This window comes from Opisthorchis viverrini, assembly GCF_000715545.1.
Source record: "Opisthorchis viverrini unplaced genomic scaffold opera_v5_478, whole genome shotgun sequence".
In the NCBI taxonomy this organism is placed as follows: domain Eukaryota; kingdom Metazoa; phylum Platyhelminthes; class Trematoda; order Opisthorchiida; family Opisthorchiidae; genus Opisthorchis; species Opisthorchis viverrini.
In genome coordinates this window covers 118,710-146,615 of record NW_008752144.1, presented here as the reverse complement: position 1 = coordinate 146,615, position 27,906 = coordinate 118,710, and the positions used below count along the sequence as shown (strand labels likewise).

General features: G+C 44.4%; 1 protein-coding gene across 1 annotated transcript; it reads left to right on the top strand.

Annotated features, from left to right (window-relative positions):
- On the top strand, window positions 1–27,906 carry T265_11353 (hypothetical protein; the record flags this gene model as incomplete). Its single annotated transcript, XM_009177984.1, has 8 exons — window positions 1–605; window positions 660–717; window positions 764–814; window positions 3,163–3,255; window positions 9,351–9,479; window positions 20,065–20,171; window positions 23,667–23,823; window positions 27,079–27,906. 8 exons carry the CDS (start codon window positions 502–504, stop codon window positions 27,241–27,243), a joined length of 864 nt encoding a protein of 287 aa, XP_009176248.1.

Sequence of the window (27,906 nt, the reverse complement as noted above, 5' to 3'; positions counted from 1 at the left end):
AGAAAGCCTATTGAAGACGACACCGTGGATATAAATTTTTCACTTTTCATTTGGACGTGATCTTGTTCTCCCCGTATCTCTGATCCTGACACAGGACGATGTCCTGGCTTATTGATTCCTATCGGACCTTCAGAGGCTACTTATGGTCAGACTGGTTCTGGCTACCGCATCCTGTCACCTGGGCTGAAGTTCAAACATACAGCAAGGGATACGAGATTCCCTCCTTTCTTAAAAGGTGTCTCCTTGTTGCATCTGTCCTATCTGTTCTCCGTTATGTTCTCACTCAGTAAGTACCTGGTTACTATTCGAACGCTCATCTCACTTCTTCAGTTTCATATTTGTCCCACTGGGACAACATTTCGGGCTACGACTACCCAACCGATCATCCGTATCCCCGAATGCGCTGCTTGAGAGCACCTTTTCAAAAACACGCAGACCCTCAAGGGAAACTATTCAGGTATTTTGTACACGCCAACTCTGCTTTATATCTCACGATAGGAAATGTCCGAGGCTTTAAATATGGACCCAAAGATAGTGGAATTTTGGTTTCATAAAAGAAGGAATTTGAGTAAAACTCCTGTGATTTTAAAGTTTTCCGAGTCAGGGTATGTTGTTAGCCAGCGCGATCCACACATGTGTCCACATTTTCCATTCTACAGGTGGAAGTTTTGTTTTTACACGACCATGTTTTTCTACGGGGTCTATGTTCTTCATGATGTAAGTTTTGCAACTTTTCCTGTATTGCTCGTGACACCAATTGTAGAAAGACTACTTGTATGACACCAGCTTGACCATAATCGGTTATCCAAAACATGTGAGTCTCCTCTTTGAATTTGTTAGCAGTTTGTTCTACTGGTGCTTCTCAACCAAGGTAACCTGTTTCGCCAATATGAGAATGGACAAGCATAATATGCAGTATATATATAATATTATATATATATATATATATATATGTATATATTAACAATCTCCCAGGGACATACTATGATTCATGAGTGCCCATAGAGACCACTAATGTTTTGGGCTGTCTATTCGTATACCATCGCTCAAACACCTGACAGTGTGAAGATCCGGTTAATCCAACACTCATCTGGTTCGAATCCTTCTTGGGTCAGTACTACATGGGTGGTCGTAGGGCGATGAGAGATAGTTGGCGCCAGGAATCGTCTTACAACTATCGTTTGGTTTTTACTGCAACAACTTTCGTATCAGTGCGAGCATCTTCCCTGAAAGAAAGCACTATTAACGCTTCACTCAAATTCTGTCGTGGAAGTCGTTTTTTAATAGGTATATGCGAATAAGTTGGGCTAGCATCGACTGAAGATTTCACTTACAACCTTAAACGAATGGGATTATAGCGCGCCAGGACCAGCGGCTTTGTGATGCCCGGAGTATTTTCTGTTCATTCATTAATCAAGAGCACTGTTTTGACTGGTGAAGAGTTGGTAATCGAATTTCCGCCGGTGATTAACCCAAAGAAATGATCAAAATTTTATACGGCTAACTTAGAAGGGCTCCTGAGGACCTAAATGTTGCACTGCCATCTTTTCTAGAAAACATCACGCTGAACTATTGGCTGTCATGGTAAATTTTTTCATGCATTTATGCTGACTTTTTCTATCTTTCCGACCATCAAACGCTTTCTGAACGAGAACGACGGGGTACCGCTTCGGTCCAATTCAGTAGCGCGTGGCATACAATCAATCTCCCAGGGACATACTATGATTCATGAGTGCCCATAGAGACCACTAATGTTTTGGGCTGTCTATTCGGATACCATCGCTCAAACACCTGACAGTGTGAAGATCCGGTTAATCCAACACTCATCTGGTTCGAATCCTTCTTGGGTCAGTACTACATGGGTGGTCGTAGGGCGATGAGAGATAGTTGGCGCCAGGAATCGTCTTACAACTATCGTTTGGTTTTTACTGCAACAACTTTCGTATCAGTGCGAGCATCTTCCCTGAAAGAAAGCACTATTAACGCTTCACTCAAATTCTGTCGTGGAAGTCGTTTTTTAATAGGTATATGCGAATAAGTTGGGCTAGCATCGACTGAAGATTTCACTTACAACCTTAAACGAATGGGATTATAGCGCGCCAGGACCAGCGGCTTTGTGATGCCCGGAGTATTTTCTGTTCATTCATTAATCAAGAGCACTGTTTTGACTGGTGAAGAGTTGGTAATCGAGTTTCCGCCGGTGATTAACCCAAAGAAATGATCAAAATTTTATACGGCTAACTTAGAAGGGCTCCTGAGGACCTAAATGTTGCACTGCCATCTTTTCTAGAAAACATCACGCTGAACTATTGGCTGTCATGGTAAATTTTTTCATGCATTTATGCTGACTTTTTCTATCTTTCCGACCATCAAACGCTTTCTGAACGAGAACGACGGGGTACCGCTTCGGTCCAATTCAGTAGCGCGTGGCATTCCACAGTGAGTGAGGCCCGAAAACCGCCTATATGTTGGTAGATCAGGCTGATGTGGACTTTCCGAATCGGAAGTGGTATTCGCTTATTAACTGCGAGCTGAGTAGGTTAGCTACACAACCCCCGCCGAAGAGAAGCCGGTGGTGGGTCGTAAACACCTCAACCATTAGCATATCTGTCCACAGTTGTTGGCTAGCTATGCTGATGCTGGTTCTAAATGAAAAAAAAACTGATGCTGCCTTTCTTATACGAGGGACTTTCTCTTGTTCCGAGCAAAAGCAATTACACCTAGTATAACGAACTAGCACTTTAGAGGACGCCCTTGGGTTTGGCGCTGTCTGAACATCCTAACTCTTCGAGCATCCAACCTTGCGTAATAAGAGTAGTCTAGTGAAAGAAGGGTACCTAATCTATTCCGGTCCCACTAGGTCGAATTTCTGTCAAACTCTCTCCCACCCTAATCTTTCAGCAGCTTGCGCCTGCCTAACTGTTATAGTGGTCATGTTGACCCGCGTTTCTATCAAGTATTTTGATTACTTATTTTTCAAAATCATCCGAGGCAGTAGGGAAACTGCTATCCGTCGTTTTCAGGCAAATACACCCTTAGTAGATGCTACCATGGAAAATTATGCTTTTTCTGCTTGAATGCGACAAGATTGATGCATTTAAGCAAACGCTCTCTTTTTTGTGGAACGACCGTGGCTCCATTTCGTTTTATTCTCTTCTTCAGTATATGCCTTCAGAGATCCATTGGTACTATGTGATTGAACTTGGCTACTATCTGTCCGAACTATTCTGGGTCTTCTACGGCGTACGTCGTTCTGTAAGTTTAACTGATATAGCTTCTTAATGCATCGTGACAGTTGGTAAACCTCCTGTGATTTTGTATAATCTTTATCCCAACGTTTGGCCCAGGAAACTTAGGTTATCCGTTCTCAGGCTCCGTACTTATTTTGGAAACACGTTTCGTCAGCGAGGTCGTCAAAGCATTCCCTGCTACGTGCATTTTGTGCGTTGCACGTATTATTTTTCTGTTTGGTTTCCCATCTCCTGCTTCTATCTGATTATCTTTGGACTTGGGTTTTTCAAGAAGCACCCCAAAGCTTTCGCTGACTTTCCATAAAAAACACTTGGTGAATTCGAATCTTTTCAAGTCAGTTGTGACTTTGACCATTTACAAACATGTAGTGCCATTTTGGCAATAATTATCACATTTTGTCCCGTTTTCGACCCGTACGCGTGCGAGCTGTTATTCTATTCAGGCTCATCTTTCTTCGTAAACACGTACTTGAGAGGACACTCAAGAGGGCACTCAATTTATCCTCCGACATTAACTTATGCAGGTTGACTGATCACCAGGAGGTCAACTCTGTAAGATTCAAACCCGCGGACACAACGACCATATCTTTACTTCCAGACAGGTGTTAAAACGATACTGTTCCTACTGGTGACTAACCTTCGTTTCCTCTATGGAGACGTTCGTTTTTTCTTCATTAGAGGGCTGCTTTGGACTCCACCGATCGTCAGAAACCATGACACTTATTTGTTAATTACTTTTTTTCTTAAAGCTCCCCTCTTGTCTCTAGGGTTGAAATGATCCCGCAACACTCATTCACAGACGCTGAAGTGCTACCACGATACAAAGCTCATGTTTGCAGACCAACCAAATGAACGTGGGAGACGAATTCACTTAGTTGGGGATTTTAGTTTCCGTGCTGTTGCTTGCCGAAGAGAACAAGCTAAGGTAACTTCTACTAAACTCCGACACCAAGAGTAAAAACTCTGCATCGTACTTTTTGGATTGGGGATGCAAGATTTACGTATAAAAGACGTACGAAGACTCAATGTTTGGCCGTCAATGTCTCCGGGGCATTGCCCGGGTCTACTAGAAACTTCGGATCAACATAAAGTTTTTGGGCGAGGCGACCAACCCACGATAGACAAGATAGTCACACTCCTTCGGTTATGTTGCTTGTCCACGCACTTTGTAGTTTCGAGAATGATCCGCTGCTTCACAGCTGCTTTCGTTCATCCGTGCACAGGGTGCTGGTCAGTCTGTGACTGGACAACTTAGTGAGTAAGCCCTGGCTGGTAAGTGCAGTCTCATCGACCACTCTCCTCACCGGAAACAACTTCTCGTCCCGGAACATGACAGTGCAATGGCTCTCGTAGTCATGACTCAATCTCAGTTGGTTTTTTGCATTCAGACAATCGCCTTCGGTCCATGCCTGTCTCGATTTCACCATTCGCCGTCTGAGGTACTTAGGCGCCAAATGTGTGGCTCTCCTTATTTTTTTCCTTTAACAGCTAGAGTCCACGTACCTATGGTGTATGAGTTGTTCCTGGAGAAATTAACTGAACTGAATATCTCTGGTGTATGTCATATAAGGTATTCCTCCACAAGGGTGACCACCACGTTAAAAGAGGCGTTTAGGTCTCCTTGAAGGGTTGATCTCTCTCCGGAGAGGCGTCCTTGCTGTGGTGTCTTTCAGAGGGCTACCATACATCCATATGGCGCTCGTGTTGTTACCTTTGTCAAGAGCCAAGCACTGGAAATTCACTCTGGTTGGTGTGTTGCAATTGTTTTGTAGGAATCCGCTCGGTCCTTTGAAAGCTTGATGTTTCTAAACCAGAGTGCGACCGATATATCTTTTGGCTGACAACTGTGCAGGTGTTTCACTGTTTGAGACCATGGAACCACTCAGTTTGAAGAGTAGTGTATTTATGTGGAGCATATTGTACGTCTTCCGAATCAGCACCGCACAGCTGCGTTACCTATCCCGCAAGCATTATTGTTGAGCACCCGCAGCTTGTGTATGTGTTCGGGTTGGGGTCGTTTGGCATGGAGGGTCAATGTTGTCACGTATTCTCCGTGTTAGCTCCTTTGCATATGAAAGCTCGAAATGGTTCAATGGTTAAGTCGCGAAGTTACTAACCGGGAGGTACCCTGGTTCGGACTCGACCTCTGTCTAGGCTCGGACAACCTGGGAGTATCTTGACCTCCGTACTTTCTTCGGATGGTGTGGCAGCTAAGCACCGAAAGAGTACTACGGCTGCAACACTATTCATTACGCATGACTGTCTTGAATGAGTCGCAACTCCTGACTAAAAAATTTGCGACGGCAGTTGCGTCTCGTGTATCCACATGAAGCAAACATCTGTCTATTACGCATCCCAATCAGGTGGTCTGAAAGTCTATCCGATGAAAAGCATTACCGTGGGCATATGTTGATAAAGCAGGGGATATTATCACACGAAACTGTCTCTGGTATTTTGTACCTCCACTAGTTTTTTGCCAATCTTCTGGCGTTCTTCCAAGCCTAATATGTCCAGATATTTGCCTTTACATTTCAGTCAGCTAGTTTTTCCCTGTCTCCTCTTATAGGGTTGAAGAATCCTCATCTGGTTTCCATGGCTTAGACAATGGGTTGAATTAGTACTTTTACACATCTGGTTTTGTCCATCAACTAGTTTCTTCTTACTGCATCTACGAGACCTATTTAAACTCATCTTATACGGCCTCACCAGTCATTTGGCACGCCCAACCCATGATTGAAACTCAATTGTGTGGTTGCACTCTGCCGGCCTCGTGCTCGTTTGCAATTTAAAGGCTTTAGAAAAACTGATGATAGTTGCGCTCTCCATCCGTTTTCGGTTGCCGCATTTTTTGGATGTATACTTACTGAAAACGAAGAAAACTGAAAAACTGACTCTCCTCGATCCATTGTATAAAAACAACGAGAAGACCAGTTGCCAGTGGCAAACGTAGAACATTTCAGTTTTAGAGGTAGAAGGCGCGGTAACAAAGATTGAATGTCAAACTTCACACTATGTCCTATGAAATTTGGGGTCCAAAAAGTGTGGAGTGGGTCAGAGCAAATGGATGGACTAACTCATTACGTTTTTTGGCTATTTCACTCTGATCAATGTCGTTTCGCAAAGTTCGAACAACTTCGGTCTTTCGTCACGCAGCCGTGCTTGAGAATGATCATCTGTGTCTCGTTTCAGGGAAAGGCATGTGGTTAGGGACTTTCAGTTACGTGTTATTAGATGATATCTGTCAGCTGCAACTAGTGTGGAAACTGCCCATAGGTTTGTCGAATCCCCATGTTTGCTGCTACTTTGTTTACCTATAAATGTGGCAGATGATTCTCGGGTATGCGAAGTATATGTCCTGACCAGTGTCACCCGTGAAGTTTGAGTAGCTCATTCATTCCCTAAAACAATATGGGGAATTGCCAATCCGATGTTCGTACTAGATCCGGCCAGCACAGCGGAGGCACCGCTGTTCAAACGCTGAGAGTTTTCTTATACTCCCTCTGCGTAGAGGCCATGGTTCGGATCCGTAAAACACTATGCATAACACCGTCGTGGTGTATACTATGTTCTTGACAGATAAACTGAAGTCACACCGACATCATAGGTATCAGAATTTGGCAAAAGCTATCCTGGCCTTACTGATTCTAGGTGTGATCTTGTTTCCGACCAGTGTATCGGAATTCCTACAACTGTTTAGGCAAGCAGATTTATATGCCACGCCGATTGAAGGATCTGCAAGCATGAGATTTGGGTTTCATCCCATTTAGTAGCATTTTCCACTTTGCAGCTATGAGGCACATAGCAAAACGTGCGGTACAACTGTTTACGTTATTCGAACTGATTCACATCTCTGAAGGATCTGCATACTCGGTGCCTGTGGGCGAACACCTTGTGAGGATTTCGTGAGGATTTCATAGGCAGACTCAGGAATTTCGAACAGCACGACAATAAGGTTGGGGAGGAATAGAGAGGGTAGCCCTGTCTTACACTACTAAATTTGGTGAACCCAGGCGGCAGCTTGTCTATCCGTACACGTCCTAAGGAGTCCGCATACAGTGCCTTCATAAAGCATCGAAATTGAGAAGTGACACTTTTGATGGTCATAGTTTTCAACCACTGACAGAGTTAAAGATAGCGTTTAGCTCAAAAAAAGCAACCCTTGTGTCAAACTTTTGAAAAGGCGACGCTGTTCGGGAAGCTGTCTCATACCAGAGATCTAGTGGATGCATCCTTGTTTCTGGCGAAACTCCGCTCTGCTGTAAATCAGGTGACCGATGCTGGACGAACTAGGCAGTTGATGAACAGATCAACGTATACCTGGACTGCAACGAATTAACACACCTGAACCACCATCATTTAGATGTGTTGCTGAGTCTCATAAAACTATCCCCTGTCAATCATGGTGTTGCCCAAAAGAATGCCAGAGAGCGTTTCGGTTATTTTTGTTTTGTTTCTGTTTCAACGCCTTTGACAGGTGCAGACCACCCTTGCTGGTTGCCTTGCCGTGTCGCAATAATAAGGTCTCTCTCTGAATTTCTATTGTGGTTCGGGGGTGATGGCGGTATTCCACTGAATCTGTTTGGATTCTTCCAAAAAACGCATTGAAGGAACCTAGTCGATCTGCTTAGTCCATTGATCAAGACAATGATTCCCTAAATGAATTGCCATTCTGTCCTATCCATCAGTTATCTTATTTTGCGTCGCTGATCGAGTCACCTCACCACCGAAACAGAGGGCAATGCTTCAGCATTGACTGAGGAACTCACCGCTGAACGATACACACGTAATGTCACAACCGGGGATAGCGATGCAGTCTCTTCATAGTTTTTTTAAGGAAGCTGTAAAGAAGAGCGTTTCTTCGTGAATCAGTGTGGTAACGATGTTGATGAGGATTGGCGAAAAATAACCACCTGCATAGTTGTTACCTCTCAGTGAAATCGACAGGGTACTTGTGTTTTGTCGAAATATTCTTTGTCGGTTGCTACAAACAGAGCTGCATCGGGACGGCATTTAAGCCAAGTAGAACAAACTAAAACGCAATAGAATCTAAGATTAATGCTTAGCTGATATCCTCCAAACCAATGAAACAAAGTACCTTAATTTGGGTGTTCATGACGAAACGCAACTCACCAACTCAATGGGCCAAAAGTGAACCGTAAAAACAAGACTTTCGGAGTTCAAGAGCATTTCTGAAATGGTCGCAAGAATATCAAATCATTTCGATAACACGTTTGTTTTACAAAATTCAATGTAAGTATTGTGACAAAACGCATGGGACGGGTTTAAAGCGAAAATATAGGACACATTGAAGTCCATCCCACCGACCAACATCTGAAGACAAAAACTGAGAACCATGAAACTCAGTGATCTCCAAAGCGAGACCTTGCCGAAGAGCTGAGGACTTATAGCAGTGTTTCACCTTAGTCGTAGTCGCTATTCCTCAGAAAGGGGCCCATTCCGGGGAGGTGCTGAATCCCTTCATCTTTTGAGTGGATTGCAATGGTTATTCTTAGTTCTTCTGGCCTTGCAGCGATTTTGTTCTAAACGTTCTGCTGGCTTCTGAGAGTTGAACAACGTTCAACAGGATTACTGGAATTCTAAGCTAATAGACATTTAACCTTGTCCTCAGCAGTCACATAATCCAGACTGTAAGCCTCCACTTCGAAACAACGTTTATTATTCAGTATAACTTCGCACTTTACTCTTACACAGTTTACTTTGTCACGCACCTATGCGCTCCTACGCGAGAACAGCGTACTTCGTATAAACTGTTTTGGAGAAAAGCTCATACGTTGAGAAAATCGAACATATCCGTGCCATATGCGTTGTCCTTGTGTAACGAGTTTACACTAGCCGGCATGTTGCAAGGCCTCCTAGAATTTATACCAGGTCGGGTAAATAGTAATTCACATTAGCAGCTGATGGGGTTCACTTTGGTCAGTCGCATTCTGAGACGAGTTATCAGCCGTGTATCCCGGTTTTTGCACACCCGCGTATACTTTTGGGTTAGTGTACTTAACTGTAAATCTCCTCGGTGATTACCAAAGTCATCTCCGTTGTGTTTTTTGTACAAATGCGACTCTCTTTTGGTTTCCATAGGATTTTAAAGTGCTTGTCGTTCACCATATGGCAACGATCGGTCTTTTATCCTTCTCCTACATGACCAATCATCATCGTATCGGAGCTATCATTCTCGGACTTCATGACATTGCCGACTGTTGGATGGAGGTGAGCCTTGTTCTTGTGTGTAATTCGATTTGCAGATGGTCAGTACAAGAGTTACGAGTTATTTATCTGTCTGACTGGCCATACTGTTTTTCAATACTATGGCAAGGGAATTTTTGACAACTTGGTGCCAGCAGATTGCCAACATCACTTGCCATTGCTCGAGCTAGCATCTACAGCCTTTGGTGGGAACGCTTACTAGTAGGGGGCCATAGCAAAGAGTGAAGCCTGAGAGCCCCCGAGGTTAGCTGATTCTCAACCCTGTTCTTACGCACTTCTAACGGAACAGTAATTCGTATGCTTCACTGGTATGCCCATCTATGAGGCTAAGATCCTGGCGATAGGTCAGTCGTTGTCAGATTGTATTGGAATCTATTGTGGGTATCATTTGCAACTGGTCCAGATTCACAGCTTATGCGAGAAAAGAGAAGAGAGAAAAGAGTTCTCCACTAGGGAACTTCGGGATAGCACCGAAGAGAGCACGACCTTCAGAGTGGTTCCAACTTCGGTTTGATCACTGTTTTTCAGGTCACATAACAGTGGAACGCTCGTTTTTTTGCGTGTTTCAAGCTACTAGCAGAGTTTTTTCGTATAGTTCAGTTTCATGTCCATCTTACCATCAGTGAGCAAGAGAGACAGAGTTTAGGATTTGGTTGGCTTTCTCCGAGTTTTCCACTGTTTTTTATCAGTCTGTCTGACGAGTGAAGGACATCTGAGCAGAATCCAAGTTGAATTTCTTTGAATGAAGCCCATGTACCAAATTCTTTGCCATGGTCGATTGAAATGAAACCCTTTTGGAAGGGCGTGGTCTGTTTGTGTGCCTGCATTATTCTCACGAGGCCTGCCGGTAGTTTTCTATCCTTTTCGGAACCACCTTATGCATTTTCCTCGGTAGACTCATTCTTAGTGCATTTTCTGAGTGACAACAGCATGCTGAGTCACCAATGCTTGATTGTCGCACAACGACTTCAGTTTGTTCAAAGAAACTCCTCATGTGTCTAGAGGTTAAAAGTGGGAGGGCACATGGGGTGAGTGGTAATTTACGTCGAACACGCGACATCCCTATACCTCTAAAATTCGGTCTGGCAATTTGATAGAATCTGGTAAAGCCGCTGATTTCGGTTTACTGCTTCATCTTGCAGCACACCAATGGTCACGTGGATTCGTCCTGGAAGGTTAGCCTATAACGCCTCGTTCTCTCTGTCTCTCGGCTTAAGCCATCCTGTAGCAAGAATAAAAAATCTTCGTAAAAGAAAATTCGATATTACCGAAACACCGTAGTTTGCGGTGCTAGGTGCACTCCTCAATTGGGGTACCTGGTGTATCATCAAACATGGATTTGCTGACCGCGTCATTGCAATTTCACTGCAACCAGTCTCTATCCGCAATGATTCTGGGACACAGATAATCAATGATCTGAAGACGCCCCAGATCGTCCCCAGCGATAGCGGCGATGTCTAAACTGTGTAACACCACAGTCCGCACCGTAGTCTTACATGACCCTTTAGATCCAGTTATTTACTTTTCTGGTGTTAAAAGATGGTTTTTTGGCGAACGCTATTCTGTCCGTGGAGATTGTTGCACTGATGCCGTCTGTCACTAACATTAGTACAGCTCTCAAGTGCCGAACCATTGCTGTTACCCCGTCGTGGTGGTCGGACTACAATGCCCCTGCGAGCCACACTTGCTAAACAGTGTCAGGAAGGCTAAACAGGAACATAGCGGGTCTGTGTGCTGTGCGGACGTATGGAGGTAAAGCCATGCTCCTGGCTGCGACAAGACTGTGAGAACAGTGAAATTTCTCGAAGACAACAGACGCCTTAATATCTATGGGGACAGCGATGCTGAATTCGAGGAGGGTTGGTGTTAAACTCTATGTACTCAAACATGTACTCAACTGTGACTTCCGGTGTTGAAAGAAAGGGAAACCTTACCTTGATACGGCTCCAAACGCATTTGCTGTGCGTAGCAGCATCAAGATCCGGGCGTCTACGCCCTTCCCTCTGTGTCCCAGGACCGGTGGATCAGACTGTTTGGTCCTTGACCCCAGGAAGAGTTCTGCAATAAAACTCCAACCACAGTGGACTCGTGGTTCACAGTTTTTAGTCAAGAGCTCAAGATTGGATACCTCAACCGAACCCTCTTTGACGTGGATAACCAAGAAGTTTCATTCGCTCTTCGTCCACCAGCCTCCCTGCGTATTCCCTTTAATTAAGCCTTCCTGATTAATTTTACTATAAATCACCGAACCACCACCTCATAACTAGACGTCTGTCCGCTGAGATAAACTAAAATGGCTCTCTACTAAACTCAAGTGGTCCGCTCTATTTTGTGGCCTTCAACGTCCGTTTTCTGCATAAAATTGATAAATATTTTGCCAAGACCCTGTTTCCGGTTTCAAATGCTGTATGTTGTCTCCGAAACATGCGCATCACACCTCAATTCCGTCACATACCTCAAGATCCAGATGTTTGGTTAACAGGTTTAATCAATTTAAATACACTACACGGTAAACGATGCCTATTTGTTATATCAGCATACGCCCCGACAGATCGCAGCTGAGAGACTGAGGAAGGTACCTTCTACCAAACCTCTTCTCTCATAGTCGATGTGCTGCTTGAATCTTCTTCCCCTAACATCTCGGAGATCGGAATGCCCCGTAGTGATGTTTGCTTATGGACAAAGTGCTCTATCGTCCTTGGATCAGACGATGTAGAAATACAGCTTACTTTAAGTAATAATTCTATTTTCCCCTCACACATGCAGTATTAAGTGCTACTGCACGATTAAGTGGGATAAAAGCTACACCACATACTTGGAGAACTGATTGGCGTGGCAGATGGTTTTCTGGATATCCCACGATAGATCAACGGAACGTGATCCATAGGTTACGCTGGTTAGGTGCGTGTTCAAAGTGTTCATCCCGTGAAACATGGGTTTCGGAGTCTACCTTGTGCGAATTTGTGTGGAAGACTAGACTGGTCAGTCGAAATGAAATCAAGGGTTATCATTATTGTGAACCATTCGTATGAAAGTAATGTCTACTATTTTGAGAAGTCTGCATAACCTACTGATCACTATTCAGCTTCCTAAATGCCAAGAGCCTAGCGTCAGCCTAGCAATAAAAGTCGCTACTGTTGATTTGAAAAATGAGGCAGAACATTTGCTTTGAAAAACGCCTCTTCTCGGCTAATTGTTTTAGGACTCGGGAAGGTGTAAGCCGACACTGTTTTCTCAAGGGTGATGTGAAGCAAGCTAACTTGATCGCATAACAGGCTGTCAAGCGACCTGTTGATTCACTACTGATCAACCGAAAGGCGCGTGATCTTGTGTAGGCATAGACACAGCTACATACCACATACATGCGTTGTGACTACTGCAGCTGGGTATATTCAAATGACCCCAGTGACACTAACTGACGAAAATATTTGTATAGGTGCATCCATTATCGTACAGAAGCTGATTCCAAGCCCTATTACGTGGCCAACATGTTTCACCAAGACTGGCCTACCAAGTTCTATGCTTTCTGACAATTCGCCTAGTATTTCTTTTGCTGTTCTTCGTGTTTCTAGAATGCTAAGACTGAGGCCTTACTTCCCTTCAGCTTTTGGAGAGCCGATACTTCCGATTTCTTGATTTCAAAGTGTTCAGCCCTAGCCACACTACGACGATGTCACGCGTGATATCTGAATAGTGTTTGCGCATATATGATCTATGCTAGACCCGTGCTCTTAGCCGGTCTTGTTGGTCTACCCGTCATAGTATTAAGTAATAATCCAAACGGTTCCAGTTAACCAATGATGTCCACGTGTCTGTCCCGCTGTAATCCAGACTATTAATCTTATGTCCGCTAGTAGACAAAAATTCGAGGGAGAAAGACGTGTCGGGGTGTACAGCCCTGCATGTTTTCGGACTCCCGCCTGTTCCTCTGAAGGAGGTGTATCTTTGACGGGGAGTGTAAACTATCCTTAGGCGCCTTCTATCGCCTTTCTGTTCTCCTCCCATCGGCCCATCCAACAAATGATTTTGCAACAGCGAATCAAGGTTTTACAGCCTTTGCTTTGTGTTCGCATCAACAACAGAAGCTCTTCATCTTGTGGACCTCCATCTCTTCTCCAAAGTAACATCCTTGGAGTGCGCCTGCCGCGATATCGTGTCCACTATCTTCCTTTCACTCGATTTTACTCAGCCAAAGAGGCTTACAGGCTGGTGGTCGCTCACTCACCCCAGTGGCGATAACTTCACCGGGCTACATGACATAGAGGCGCTTGCTAATAAAGATGCGGCAAGCTATTGATCGCTGATCACTTCCCAGCCTAATCGACTAAATGGGCCGATAGCATCTTCGCCGTCACACCTTAGTTTATGTCACATGACTTATTTTTGATGTCTGAAGATGTAACAGCTTTAAACAGTGTTGTCCCGATGAACTTACTGGTCTGTCTGTCTTGACTGTGCAGCACCTGAATGCATGAGTTACTTTGTCACTCACTTTTTAAGGGGGCGGTCTTGATTAGATTTATTCGTGTTGCGTATGAAAACCCGGAAACCGTATACATTTGCAGTTGACTTTACTTGTTTTACGGCGTCCTAACACAGGTCATCCAGAGAGTGAATGTTTCCTAGCTGTGAGAGAGCTCAGTGGTTAGAGCGCGAATTTACTGACCGCAAGGTTCGTGATTCGACCCCGACCTCTACCTCTCGACTTCCCCTGTCTAGGCTTCAGCAACCTGGCAGTATCCCAGCCCGCGTGCTTCCTTCGACTGACATGGCAGCTAGACACCAAGGGTGCTCCAGCTGGGCCAAACATCTCTGGAAACTGGCTGTGCAGGGCAACATTGCCGGATGGTTACCCCCTCAATCGTCGTGATCAGTAAAGAAACTTTTTATCGTCGACATGAAAGCAGCAAGAGTAGCAGCCATCTGCCACGTGCAGGTCATAATGTGGTTCTCCCTGCCATGGTTTCATTATCCGATTACGCTGGAATTACGGGTTGAAGCATATACCACGGGCGACAGCTGTATTGTGGAATGCACGAGTGTCTTGTCGCGATGTGGGATCGGAGGGGACCGCAGACTGCCACAAGTTGAGGGTACTAGTTCACTTACGTAACGCCATGAGGTGTGCGACTGGAGTCTGTACCAATATCGTTGACATTTGATGTATCCCGTCTCGGAATACTTCAGGGATGTGGCAGCTGCTAAAGTCATGATCTTCATGCTTTTCTTTCACATATTATATGTTTGAGCGAAAATGTCATTTTGATCAAGTGCTTCCAAGCAGGCGATGAAGCTCACGCAAATTGCAGAGTCTCATCATCCCATTAATCGGGCGTGAGTTCATTCTTCCGGAGGGTATTTAACGCACCCTAGCATTGTTGCTTTTCTCAGATCTGTGAACTACTTCAGAAATGGACAAAATCTATGCGATATCTCCTACTCGTAGTGGATAATATGAAAATATAAGGGCGTGTCGTAGTGTCCGTTCCAGAATCCACCTGATGTCAGCTACTTCGAGGCCTTACCGTCATCAGTCAGATGTTTTGATAGAATATGAAAGCCCTATTGTAACCACTCAAAGATGGCAGCTCCTTCAGATGTTGACGCGGAAATACATTCTTCCGAAAACTAATTGAGATGCCTCTGTCTGGTTCTGTAAAATCGTGTAGGGTAGTTTCGGACAGAAAACCTGTGGTGCCATGATGCTGTAAAGAATGGCAGAATTCGTCTCGAAAAGATCTTAGCAACCCAAGTCCGTGTAGAGCCGCTAATCGGACAGTTGGAGCGGAATGAGATATTCCTCCTCCATACAAAAAGTACTGCGCTCAACCGGACGATGACAAAACAGTACAGCACTGCAAGATTCTTCTGCCAAACCCAGCATACACGATAGGAATATGCGACTAAATTCTTGGCACGCTTATCTGAAGCAACGGATTTCGGAAATTTGACTCAAGGATGTTCAATCCATCTCGGGAAAACGTAAAGAAAATTTTAGCCACTTAAAACTGTTTTCTTCTGTTGCAGGTCCTAATAAGGCATCTGCCTGGTTTTGAATAGTGGGACTTTATTAAGCGCTGGGAAAGGTTGAGTTTGCTATACAAACACCTTCGAAATGTACGGTGCCGTTTCATCGGGTCTGAACTGTTGTAGTATTGTCAGGTTTATTGTATCCAGTCCTAGTGATAGGAATATGCCAGCTTGAAAACATATCAAGCGTCGCCTTGTATTATTTCTTTACAGTATCCGGTAAAACACCCACCAGCACCTCTTCGAAACTAACGGGGGTCAGCTATGACCACGAATGGTTTTTTAAAGATACTTGGATCCAAACATCAACCTGACCCTTTTTCTCATGTACGGGTGGAAGCAACTAGAGCTTGGTCCGGCTTTTCAGCTTCAGTAGAATTCATCTCTGGCATCACAAATGACGCGAGTTGCTTCACATTGATAATACTTCTATTGACCTTATCTATCACAGTATAATCAGAGTTTATGTGGCTATTAAGGTAAGTAGATCAATTGGCCAGCTCAAATCCTTCACTCTGAAGTTCCCAGTTGACTGAAGACTTCACTGGTGATCATCAAGTAAAAACGACACCTAATGTGTGAGCCTAGTTTCAATGTCAACGATTAAAGAGACGATTTTTTTAGCCGTTCGTTCGTTCTTGTTTTTATAGCTCTGGTGCCGCTTACTTAGATGCCCTATTTTGAAATCTTTGGGACTCCTCAGTGTGGATTCTATGCACACCCTCAAACTGAACATAGTACATCTCGGAGCACTTAGAACACTATAACATTAGTCATCGATCGTCTTAACTGACCAGTTTAGTCGCAATCTTGGAACCTTGCTAGTAGTGATTCTTGATACGTCCATACCAGTCAGATAAACGGGACTGACTCATCGTCCACGGTACGAAGTCACCTGTGATTGACGAATGGTGCACCGTAGACGGTTTTCTACTGTTGTGCTTACTCGAGTGAGTAGTGGGTAAGCTAGAAACGGAACAACTACCAGGCGTGTTGACACGTATTTCTTAGCACAATGCGGAAACTTGCACATTAACGGTACGCGTGCAAATGTATTAACAGGATGACCCCATTGTTCGTTAACTTAGTAGCTGGATCTTCGTTTGTGACAGCCTGTGTGTGTGTGTCTGTGCAGCTCGACAATAACCGCCACAGACGGTTCGTCTGACTTGACCTTTGATACGAGTACAGTACTTGTGTGCTTAGGAATCCATTAATTAGGTTAGCTGTGACAGTTGCTAACTCCTGTTCGGTTGTAATGCGATTAAGATACCCGCATTAGCTGTTTATTAGCTTAGCACTCGCTACACTTGAATGGCTGTTCGATGTGAATTATGCATCGTAGCACCTTGTACATATAAGTACCGTTAGCTTCCAGCAGAGACTGTATCGATCATCTTTATTCTCAACACCACGGTATTAAGTTCGATTTCGAGACTTGGCCCTCGCGCATCTGAGTTGCTCGATAGAGTAGAGTTTCTTATGCCATCAAATGGTGTTTGGCCGTTAAGCCGTCATGCGACCCCGTAAAAAAACCGTCAGTTGTATTCTTCAGAATACAGAGAGATGAATAATTGAAGCTGCGCCCCCCCACCACTTACTGGTGCTTTCGCCACGGAGTGTGATTTACCACAAGCAAGTCAAATGTTAATTGTTTCGGAACCCAGTCATTTCAGGAAATTCCTCAGTGAAAACAGAAGGGGACCGAAATCCGCGGATGCATTGTTAATGCCCTTGGCAAGGTGTGTTGTGGGACACCCTCACTTATCCTTCCGCAGGAATTAACCAGACTGCTGTGATTGAAAGAATCAATTCGCTGTGTGGTTCTCGGTTACGACAAGAGTAAATTGATTGACTTCTGCGACAGCCTCCGTGCGATGATAACCTTTGCTCCAATGAGGATTTTCAAATAGCATCCGATGGATTCGAAGGATAACTCAACCGGTAACACTTCTCTCGGTTCCTGAACCGAATCACTCTCAGCAGTGCATTATACAGCACACGTTCGGGTTGTAGTAAGTAACTTAGTTATGCTAATTAATTATGACGTTTCGGATGGTGAACAACAGGCCAGCGTTTTGCTCCTGGAGTCCTGGGTTACTTCTTGAGGAAGCTTGGGTGTTCCTCCTTCCAACTACTCAAATATCTTTTTGTCCGAAATCACTGTTTTTCGCGTCTATCTGACAAACCCGATAAACATCATTAATCACTCATGGACTTGACCTTCACTCCACTGAATCAGTTTTCGCGAACTTTGTCCGTGCACTTTTTGACTATTTGGGTTATTATGTGTTGTGCGCGTCTTTAAATCGTATCAAATGATCGCCTTCTTCGGGTACGCTTTTTGATGATGCAATTTATTGATAAGTCTCAAGACTTCAAAATGATTGGCCTTTTTTCCGTACGTGACTCTATTGGGCTCCCCAGAGTGCGTCAGTGCAGACGGAAAGGAGATATCCTGTTGTTAACCAAACGACACGGGTGATCTGCTGTGGCACTGTGAGCGTAGTTCTTATTTCTTTTCGTTGTCGTTCAGCTTCAACCTCGTTTCGGTACCTAGTTGCCATGCCTCCTGACTGAAGCACAATGGCTGAGATATATCCGGGTTGCTCAACCCTAGACAGGATCAGACGATATGCCATAGTTGGGTTCGAACCACGAACTTTTCCGGTCTCTGACAAATGTTCGAATACAACATGGCCACTGAAAGATGATTTTGCTGCCTGATTCGGTAACATACCCTCGAGTCTCTACTTAAGACTACGTTCAGCATCACGAAGAACAAGCATATCGCTTTGTTTATGTAGCTCATGGGTACACTCTATCGGTTTTGGAACGCACGTTTTCCAGTTGTGAGTTTCTATCTCTCAGAATTTCTATACTTGTAGGGCGTATAAAGGCGTTCAAGAGGTTTACTCCCCAAGATTGATCGTCATCGGTGTCTAAGGTAACCAGCATTTCAGCACCAGAACGACCTCAGTCTCACTCCCTTCGTAGTCAGCTTTCTGGATGATTCATCATTCACTGTCATGGTGTGTTGGAACATGTGCCGACCTGCCCACTTTGAACATCCTACCAAACTTGGAAGTTCGTACTTGTTCTCATCTCAGTGGAGACTGTCTCACGCACATTCTGCTATTTTCCAATCTCGTGTGCTAAGTTGTCTTTCTGTCATAACTGAATGACCCGACTCTTGGTCATGGATAGGTAAAAGTATATTGCGTTCTAATGGTGTACGCGATCAGAGTGTCGTTCCTCTCTTCATCCAACCTACCGGCGGCGATTACCGAAATACCGGCCATCAATAATGCTTCGAATTGAATTTACAGGTCAAGTCATGTTTTTTCTTGTAGAGACAGAGGGACGCAGCGTTTGGCATTACCTAATAAGCACCCGGTCTTGACCCTTGATTATTTGTTTCAGACTCTGCTTTGTTGTTAGTTTGCATGTTGTCTTTGGCTGAGTTTCAAGTTCATCATGCGCAGCTGTTCGTTTATCACCGAATGACTGACATTTCTGTTGTCTGAAGACAGACCGAGACCTGATCAAGCAGAAGCTATTGGAGGTATGTGTAGATGAAGTAAACCTATGCTGACAAACTGATTTGCCCTTGTTGGAAATCAGCAAACGTGTACATTTCACGAATTACCAAGTTGTTTGGAATCTGTAGTCTTCCGGATAGCGGCTGAACACCATACTTTCCAGCTGCGAGATGTGATTAAACTGCACTGAGCTAGGGTACGTTCCGTCTATCCTGTACTTTTGCAGTTCATGTCACGTGATTCGATAGTTACCTCCTCCTCAAGTGGCGAATTCTCAGCTAGAGGGCCTGTGAGGATTGTGGAGTGTTGCACTTTCTGATCAGGTTACTTATGTTTTGTTAGATCACATAAAAGTGCAGTGTTTAGTCTGTTTTCGAGTATTGATTAGGACGATAGGTCCCCGTGTTATAGTCTTGGGTTGGTTACCTTTCGTCCGTCCGAGGATAACCCGGCCACTTTCGATTGTCGCCGAGTTTCCTCGAACATGCAATTTCTAGGTCCATCGTCCAACTTTTGTTCTTAGTGGCATTCCTTCCTGGTACATAGCTCAAGTTGTGTTATTTGAAATCCCAGTGACGACTATCAAACGGGGTTCATCCACTTTCTAGCCCCCTGTAAATGCAGTTTAATGCTGCTACCGTGGAGTAGCACTCCCTATGTGGTTGATATACTGTCAATCTTTCTATTTTTAGCTTGCTATCTGATTAATCCAGGCGGACTCTTTGTTCACAACATTTGAGGTTTTTTGAATGGGCCAACCCACTTTACTTCCACTACGGTTGTCCCACTTTGGTGTGACCACGCGTAGGGACAGACCGAAGGTGTCCGCTATAGGCAAGCACTTGAGCGACACAAGGGGTTCAGGGGCCCGATCAGAAGTAGTCTCTCCAGACAAATAAGAACAACCAAGCAGACATAAACGTGCATGACCGCCAGATTTGTGTACCCATTGGTTTCATTTGCGAAATGATTTAATGTGCGCGAAAATTAGTATTCCCCTCGTTTCTTCATTGTAGAGTGCGAAGATGTTCAAATACCTGAACAGGCACCGTTTTGCTGAGGTGTTATTTTCTATTTTCGTTGGAGTTTGGATCATCACTCGATTAACCTATTTTCCCTTCTGGTAAGCCCTGGTGACATTATCTTTGATCTTACCTCGTTGCCGCTCTGTTACAACCCTTTGAAATGAATTGAGTGGAGCCACAAATGTTTTTTTCTCGATCACCATCGCTCTTCAACGCATAGGTAACGTTAGAAAGTCGCAGTGAGTTTTCAACCTGTGGTCATTATCTCCAATCAGTTGGTTCTGCTGGATTAGCATTTCGGTTAAAGCCGTCGTTGCAATCTGATGCGAGCGGTCACTTCAGAGGAGTGGAATCTTTGTATGGAGTTGTATTCCGGCACTCGTACCGCAATGAAAGAATCTTTATATGACCATGTTAGTTCCCTAATTTCCAAGCAGGACCAGAAGTCATAACATTTATTTAACGGAATCAACCAAAAGTGGTCACCGTATAGGGGTCGATGACGTAGAAAGTTCCATCCATAGTTGGATAGGACTGTCATATGTCGCCTTTACTGATGTGTTGCTTGTTTTCTTTCTTTTTATTGAATTCATGATGACTACGAGCAGGAATATATCCGAGTGTCTTGGCAGATGCCGTTTTGACGGGATGTTGTACTTGTGCGCCAACGCATCGACCTAAGCGCTGTGCTGCATTTCGCAACCTGCATGGCATTCCATTTTTTAGTGCTGACCATATCGATTTCTGCTGAGGTCTCCGGCCAAAATGCACCTGATGGGCGTACATATTTTCCATCATTGAGTTCGAGTGTGGTTGACCAACCTTTTGTGAGATATTCTAAAGCTACTCCACACTGTTGTAGTTTTCTTGCACACTATTCTACAAAAGGCCGCATACATCGACGCGGCAGTAATATATGTGGGGAAACGCACCAGTCTTCGAACCGATACGGAGCCGGACCTTCGGTATGCCGTAAAAAAACCGTGCAGGTCGTATACTGCGTTCTTAAGACGTTAAGCTACACGTGCACTTCGAATTATTGCGTGACGGGTCGTTTTGGCTCGACTCTCGTGATCATATTCACTTTCACTAAGTCTATCCTATTCGCCGGCAATATGCACATGTGCCGTTCACCAAAGTAATGCACATGAAGGTGGATCGCACGTTCCAACAAATATTTGGACCTACACAGTATACTCCCATTATTCCGACAGTCATCCTAACGGCACTATCCCACCGGTGCCTGAGAGCTTACTCCCAGTGTAGTCTCCTCTCCGAACGACCGCCTTTAGGCGCCACATGTCTCAGTGTTTTCTAAGTTGCAGCATGTTTACTGTGCAGAAACTCCGCCTTTCTGAACCATAATCCAAGTGAACTAACAAAATTATTTAGTGCATGGATGTTCGTAGGCGTGCGCGTGACCATAGCTAGTAGTGATCGAAGTGGATGTATGACAAGGCTGATGCACTTAGACATCACAACTTATCAGCATTTGGTCTCGTTGTCTAGCTTAGTGGTTGAGTACTGAATTTGACCGTCTTACTTCGACTGATTGATGGCAGCATATGCGAATCCCCCACATACTGACACGCAAAACCATTCGTTCCAAGTTTGCTTAATCCAATTTACTTGCATTAACACACAGGACCAAGCTAAAGGGGGTTCATCCAAATCTGCGAAAGGGCAGGAAAACACCTTAATTCATCTGAAGGATACAGAACTCTTCCAGGTGGATGATCGCCACCGCCCAGCCAGCATGACCAAAACCGGCGATTCCGACTTTATAACAGTCAGACCCGGTTTTGTGTGGGTTTAGCTGTTGCGTGGAAATCCTTGAGCATCTTACCCGTGAATGACCAGCCGATTCCTCTTGACTTTTCACGGTTTTCATGAGGCCTCTGATAATTATCAAGCCTCGAGCATGGTTTTTTTACGTCATAACTAAAATAGTGATGGCTATTTCTTGGTACTTAGCTTGCTCTTTCCCGATCTCTCCGATGGATAGTCCACTGACACATGTTTACTCACACATCAGTCACGCCAACTACCGCTTCCAATGCGTAGCAATCCACCCCTATTTTCCCTGATCATCGGAGAGCGAAAATGTAGCAACCATAGGCAGTGTACAACATGTACGCGTTTTTTACCACTGAGGATCGGGATGATGTGTCGCCTTCATCTAGTGTGACTTTGTGTATCTATTTCGGGATGGTCGGCAGTCAAGGTGGCCCTCCCTCGAGGAATTCATCATATATGAAAGTGGCCACAAAATACCCACTTCAAATAGTACCTAAACCTTACACGGCGTGTACATTTTATAGCAGCTACAACCACTGTACGACAAGTACGTGGTTCTACAGCCGACGATGATGATGATGACACATCTGTTTCTATTAAGGGCTTGTTATTGTGGTACCGTAGCCAATGACTCAATATAAGGACGCATCGTAACCAGGTCATTTTTGTCAGATTTCCAGTGAATACTGACGTAATGTCTTTGTACGAATTTCGGTCTGAAAAAGTGGGCCAGAGCTACCGTCAATAGACATGTTTTCCTGGGCCAGCATTCTGATAGGACTCAAACTTCGGTACCGGATGACGTAAATGAACTGCTGTGTGGCTCCTTCCAATCTACTGCTGTAATGTTTCGGTCAGATAGGCCAAAGTCTAGTCATGCTTTTCTGGTGACTTTTCTCATTACTCGGGACTTGGTTGACACAGTAGTGATTCCCCAGCACCCAAGGGAGACCGTCCGCAACTCACACCAGCTGAGTACAGTCCCATGAGGTTGAATTATTGAGTTGTTACCCTTTAACTCTCCAGATACGCTACCAAAGTTGTTGTACAGACGGGGAGTTTCCTTCCCCGTTCCTGGTACTGAGTTGCGTTTCACATAACGTCTGAATTCAGCTTCGCCAATGTGGTTAGGCCATCCCCGGAAGAGGTTACACCTCGAGAAATATCACTTTCGGTTGGTATGATTCCGCTTTACTGTAGCTCGCCACGGTGTCACATTCACGGTACATCCCCACCGGGTTTTCACAAGACATCCACTTCATCGTTAGCCATATTTTCACTCCGTCCGTACCCGCTAAATCGATACATAGTTGACCAAATTTCTCACCATCATTCATTCTCATTCATTTTCAAGTGATCGGCACCTAATTAACTGGGTTGACTTGATGACCGAGTCATTAAGGACGTACAATTCTACAAGGAGGTAAATTCAGCTGATCCTCACTGAGGACGTCCACAAGAATGGAGTGCACCATTGCACGCGAGAAACATATTTAGATAAATTTAAAGTGAATTCGTCCCATGCTGGAATAAAATCTTTGCGCGACTAGTCGTTGCCGCGGATTCTAATCAGGTCGAAGTCGTTCAGTCACTCCAACCCAAATATATGCCTGTGTTGCGAGGTAGCATCTGTGATGACTCTGCTGCCAAAGCATCTACCCGGTGTTAATGGGATACCGAAGTTCGATTACATCTCCCTTCCCGGTGTTTGTCTATTTGTTTGCTTCCATCCCCACTCAAGGTCCGAGTTCCGTTTTTCTCCACTAAAATTTCACTTTTTTGTTTTTCTGTTTCAGGGTAATTCACGCAGTGTTCAAATATGGTTATCCCGAAAGTGGAATTTATCCTGTCTACGCGCTCATCGTCGGATGGCTTTTACTGCTACAGTTTATGCATGTCTACTGGTTTTATCTGATCATGAATATCGTACTGCAGCTAAAAACGAAGGGCGAAGTAAGTAGACAAAGTGTTTTTTACTGCTCTTACGCAGTGTGTTATGCTAAACCAAGTATGTATGCATGATATTGTCAGGTTATTCGTGGTGAACATAGTGAGGGATTCGATCTCGTGTGACGTAGACTTATGCGGTGTGTATATGACACTTCAAATGGTCGGTCCTCAAGTGTTTCCATCTAATTATAGGTCTAGCACGTTTCATCCATCTGCGACATCATCTGACTGGGAATGAATGAATCAATCGGTCGACAAAACTAGAATGGTCGTCGTTGTGTTAACATTGCTTGTTCAGTTTTAAGTACATTCTCTAACAAGGGTGAAACCAGCACTGAACAGCCGATGAATTATCACCCACCTTATAAGTCGTGTTGGATCAAGAGGAATACACACCTGCTAAGACGTGATAATCCAAGTACATCACCGGTACGGGAATGGTAATGCTCTTGTCTTGTGTGTCAGATGTCCAGTGTTCAAATCCCTGCACTGCTGAGCTACTCTGATCAGATTGGACTCCAAGTCCACTGACTCACCCTTTCAGTGTGAACTAGCTAAAATAATTGTACCCTAACAGGAGGAGAGAGATAGAAAATTTCCTTGCTGGGATCTAACCTACGTTTTGGTTCCGAAATCCTAATTGTAGCACTCAAGTAAACCAGATGAAGTTAGCCGTCACAATTTCGGAAAATTATGACTTCTAACCTTAGGACACGAAGACTGCTGGAACACATGGACTCAGTTGCACCATCCAGTTACCATAACTGTTATTCGCTACCTGTTAAACTCTAACATGGCCCACTCAGATGTCCAAGACATCCATATCTGAGGGAGTGCTGTTCTTGTTATTCTTGAACTGGAACTTTCTTCTGAAGCAATACTCTTAACTGCCACTTGATATGCTTCAATGTAAACTCAATTTAGTTGGTTAATCCATTTTATTTGGGATCTTGCATCTCGAATTCCTACAGTTTCGGGCACCAAAAACACGGCAGTTCGTGAGAAGGTCTTCTCAAGGTCTTCGTCCTTTGTCTCAGTGAATTAGATTGTAGATAGGTGCAATACTTGGGTATTCAGCATCTGATTTGATAGCCATTCAGGCTTTTAGCTGATCTGTTCAGTGACAGTGTACGATTTTCGAACCACATTTGCTGCAATCATGTCAACGCCGATGTTAGCTTGCTTTCAGGGAATCAAACCATGGAAGTCGATGTGATAGCTTTCCGAATCAAACGTTGCCAGAACATCTAGTTGGGGCGATATGGCCCAAGTGGTTAGAGCGCGAATTTACTGACCGGAAGGTCCGTGGTTCGAACCCGACCTCCGCCTCTCGACTTCCTCTGTCTAGGCTTGGGAAACCTGGCATTATCCCAGCCCTCAGTCTTCCTTCGGGTGGCATGGCAGCTGGGCACAGGAAGGATGCTACATCTGAGCGCTTTTTTTTCTTTTTAGAACATCTTGTTACGCGATCTCAAGAGTGTACTGCAAAGTTGTTTGTCACGTCTAAAGCCTCCATCTTGCGGTTGTTTCAATTGCGTTCTCGCCAGGTGTCGCGAGCATGAAGTAAGACAGGTCAGACTTTGGATTGAAGAATCGGTGAATAGCTCTTCACAGCGAATTATCCCCCGTGCTGCAGGATGCAATTCAACTGTACAACACTATTCAACTGTGTAGTAGTTTCGTGCATAGCGTAGCCGCTCGGAAAAGTAGTCATTATGTAGGCGCATGCACAGTCCAGCACCACGCTGTTCACAAACAGTCGTAAAAATTACCTTCGTTCTTTAGACTTTGATCTCTAAATCTTGAATGAAGGCACGTCGGTCGATTCGACTGAGTACATGCTGTAATCTGCTGTGAGGATATCGGGGTTATGCACAAATACAAAATATGTGACCGACACCTTATGTCCAATATCTGCTTTGTGTTATCAGTCAACAGCCCCGTGTAGTCTCGGGTCAGCAGCGGTATAGAGGACAGCATACAAATGGAACTCCGGACTGTACCTTAAAGGGTATTACTCTCCCTCATCCCTCACCGCAATGCAACTTCGGCAACCTGACCACCTTCACCGGGACGCCATTTGGTCCCACTATTTTTCTTAATGGGACCCGGTGAACGTATTGGAGCTTGAAGACTTGTGTGCTTCAGACTACGATATGAAGCGGACTTCCCGAGCAAAAGGCTCCCTGGCTTGTCCTGTACAGGGCTGCTTCTAAGTAAGAAGGATGGTATTGGTTCAGCCGCAGATAAGTAACTCCTGTCTATCAGTTATGAATGCGCACTTTTGTACAGCAACGCTGCTTGTTCAATTGATCGCTTACAAGACGGAGCTGCAACCACACGAGCCGTCAAGATGAACATGTTTTGACTATTGCTTCATGAATGCTTGTTTATTTTCAGCCAGTGTTCTTTCACGAAGAAATAGTGAGGGAGGCTACTGCTGTGTTCTGACCAAACAGCTCATATTGAAGGACTCACATCCTTATCGGTGATCCATTATTCCCTTTGATCTCATGGCGTTACTGTGCTCAGCCCACACCAAATGGGAAACAGTACTCAATTTTCAAACTGTTTAGAGCTCAAAGCTCGTAGTACTACGAGAGTTTGAACTGTTCGTACAACGAATGTTGAATGTATTTAAATTATTTTGTCCGAAAAGTTGTACCTGTCCTTTTGGAGAGATGGTTAGCGAGAGTGATGTGAGTATGGTGTTGGATTCATGAAATTCCCAACTGTAATCACCACTAAAAATCGCGTGGCAACTCGGAAGATACCCTAATGTCAGGCTCACAACATTATTCTTGTAGCTAATGTAACTCATAAGCCCCAAACACTGAGCTATCCAGCAATCTCTGTCAGCATATCTTTTGTCAAACAGAAAATTAACATGGATGATGCGGAGAAAGGTCCTCTCAACAAAGGCAACAGAAAGCCATCAAAGTACGGTTGGAAAAACCATTCATGGGACAGGTGTAAAATCAGTAGGCAAAATTGCAAATGTAATGCAATTTACATCTAGTCAAAAGGAGACTGATTTACCCAGGCAGCATATGGATGAATTGTGACATTAGGGAGAGAACAATTGCCGGAAGCTAAGTTGGCTCGCAATAGCTGAAAGTTTCGGATATAACAGGGAGTATACCTTCCCTACATACTTCGTGCAGTGTTGAGTAATGCACGAGGGAGAGGTATCCCTCTCCTTTGGAGTCTCTGATCTCCTCAAGTGCAAATGTTAACCTCTTTTCACTCATGTTTTAGGCTACGCAAGATTGCAGGAGCGACAGCGAAACATCAGATGAGCTTGCCTATGCGAATGGGTCACATTCTCCCTTAGAAGCGAAGGTCAATGGATTCGTCCTACCCGATCTCAGAGAGGGGGATCAGACGCTGTCTCATCGCACGCCCACAGAGTTCGTCAAGTAGATCACACCTATTGAAAACCATCCATCTAGCAACTTTCACACATCCGAACCCGTTCAGGACGCTACATATCAGTACTCTGCCCGCATCCATACGGAGGGCGTGACGTGCGAAAACTTGCTAGCTCAAAAAATACCCATGATGCCAATGTGAAACAGTGTATCTTTTCTTCCCCTTTTACGATCGCATAGGCTTTCTATCCCCCTTTGTGTTTCTGGGCTGTGACTTTTAAACCAACTTATTTTGGCGGACCAACCGACGCATGTGGATTTATTATTGTCCCGCTAGCTCAGTTTTTTTTCGCGCAGTTTGTGCACTGTTTACAATGGCCAGCAGCATATCCTCTTTTTCCCTTTCTACCCGCTACACTTCAAGACGTATTGTACTCTCTTGTTGCATTCCGGACCGTATCAAACACCTTCGGGAACCCTAGTGATGTTGGCAACATCGGAACTATCAACTTCACAGTTGTCTTTACGCCTCGATTATCTTTTTTTGCCCGATACAATATAGTTCAGGTTGTGAATCCTTGTAAAACGATAAACAAAACGCCTGACATTTATTACTGTATACCAGAACAACTTCAAATCAGAGACCTGTCCGGCAAGGACAAGTCGGCTGTATCTGAAATTATATGATTTTTTTCGTAAAACTCATGCTTGCCCT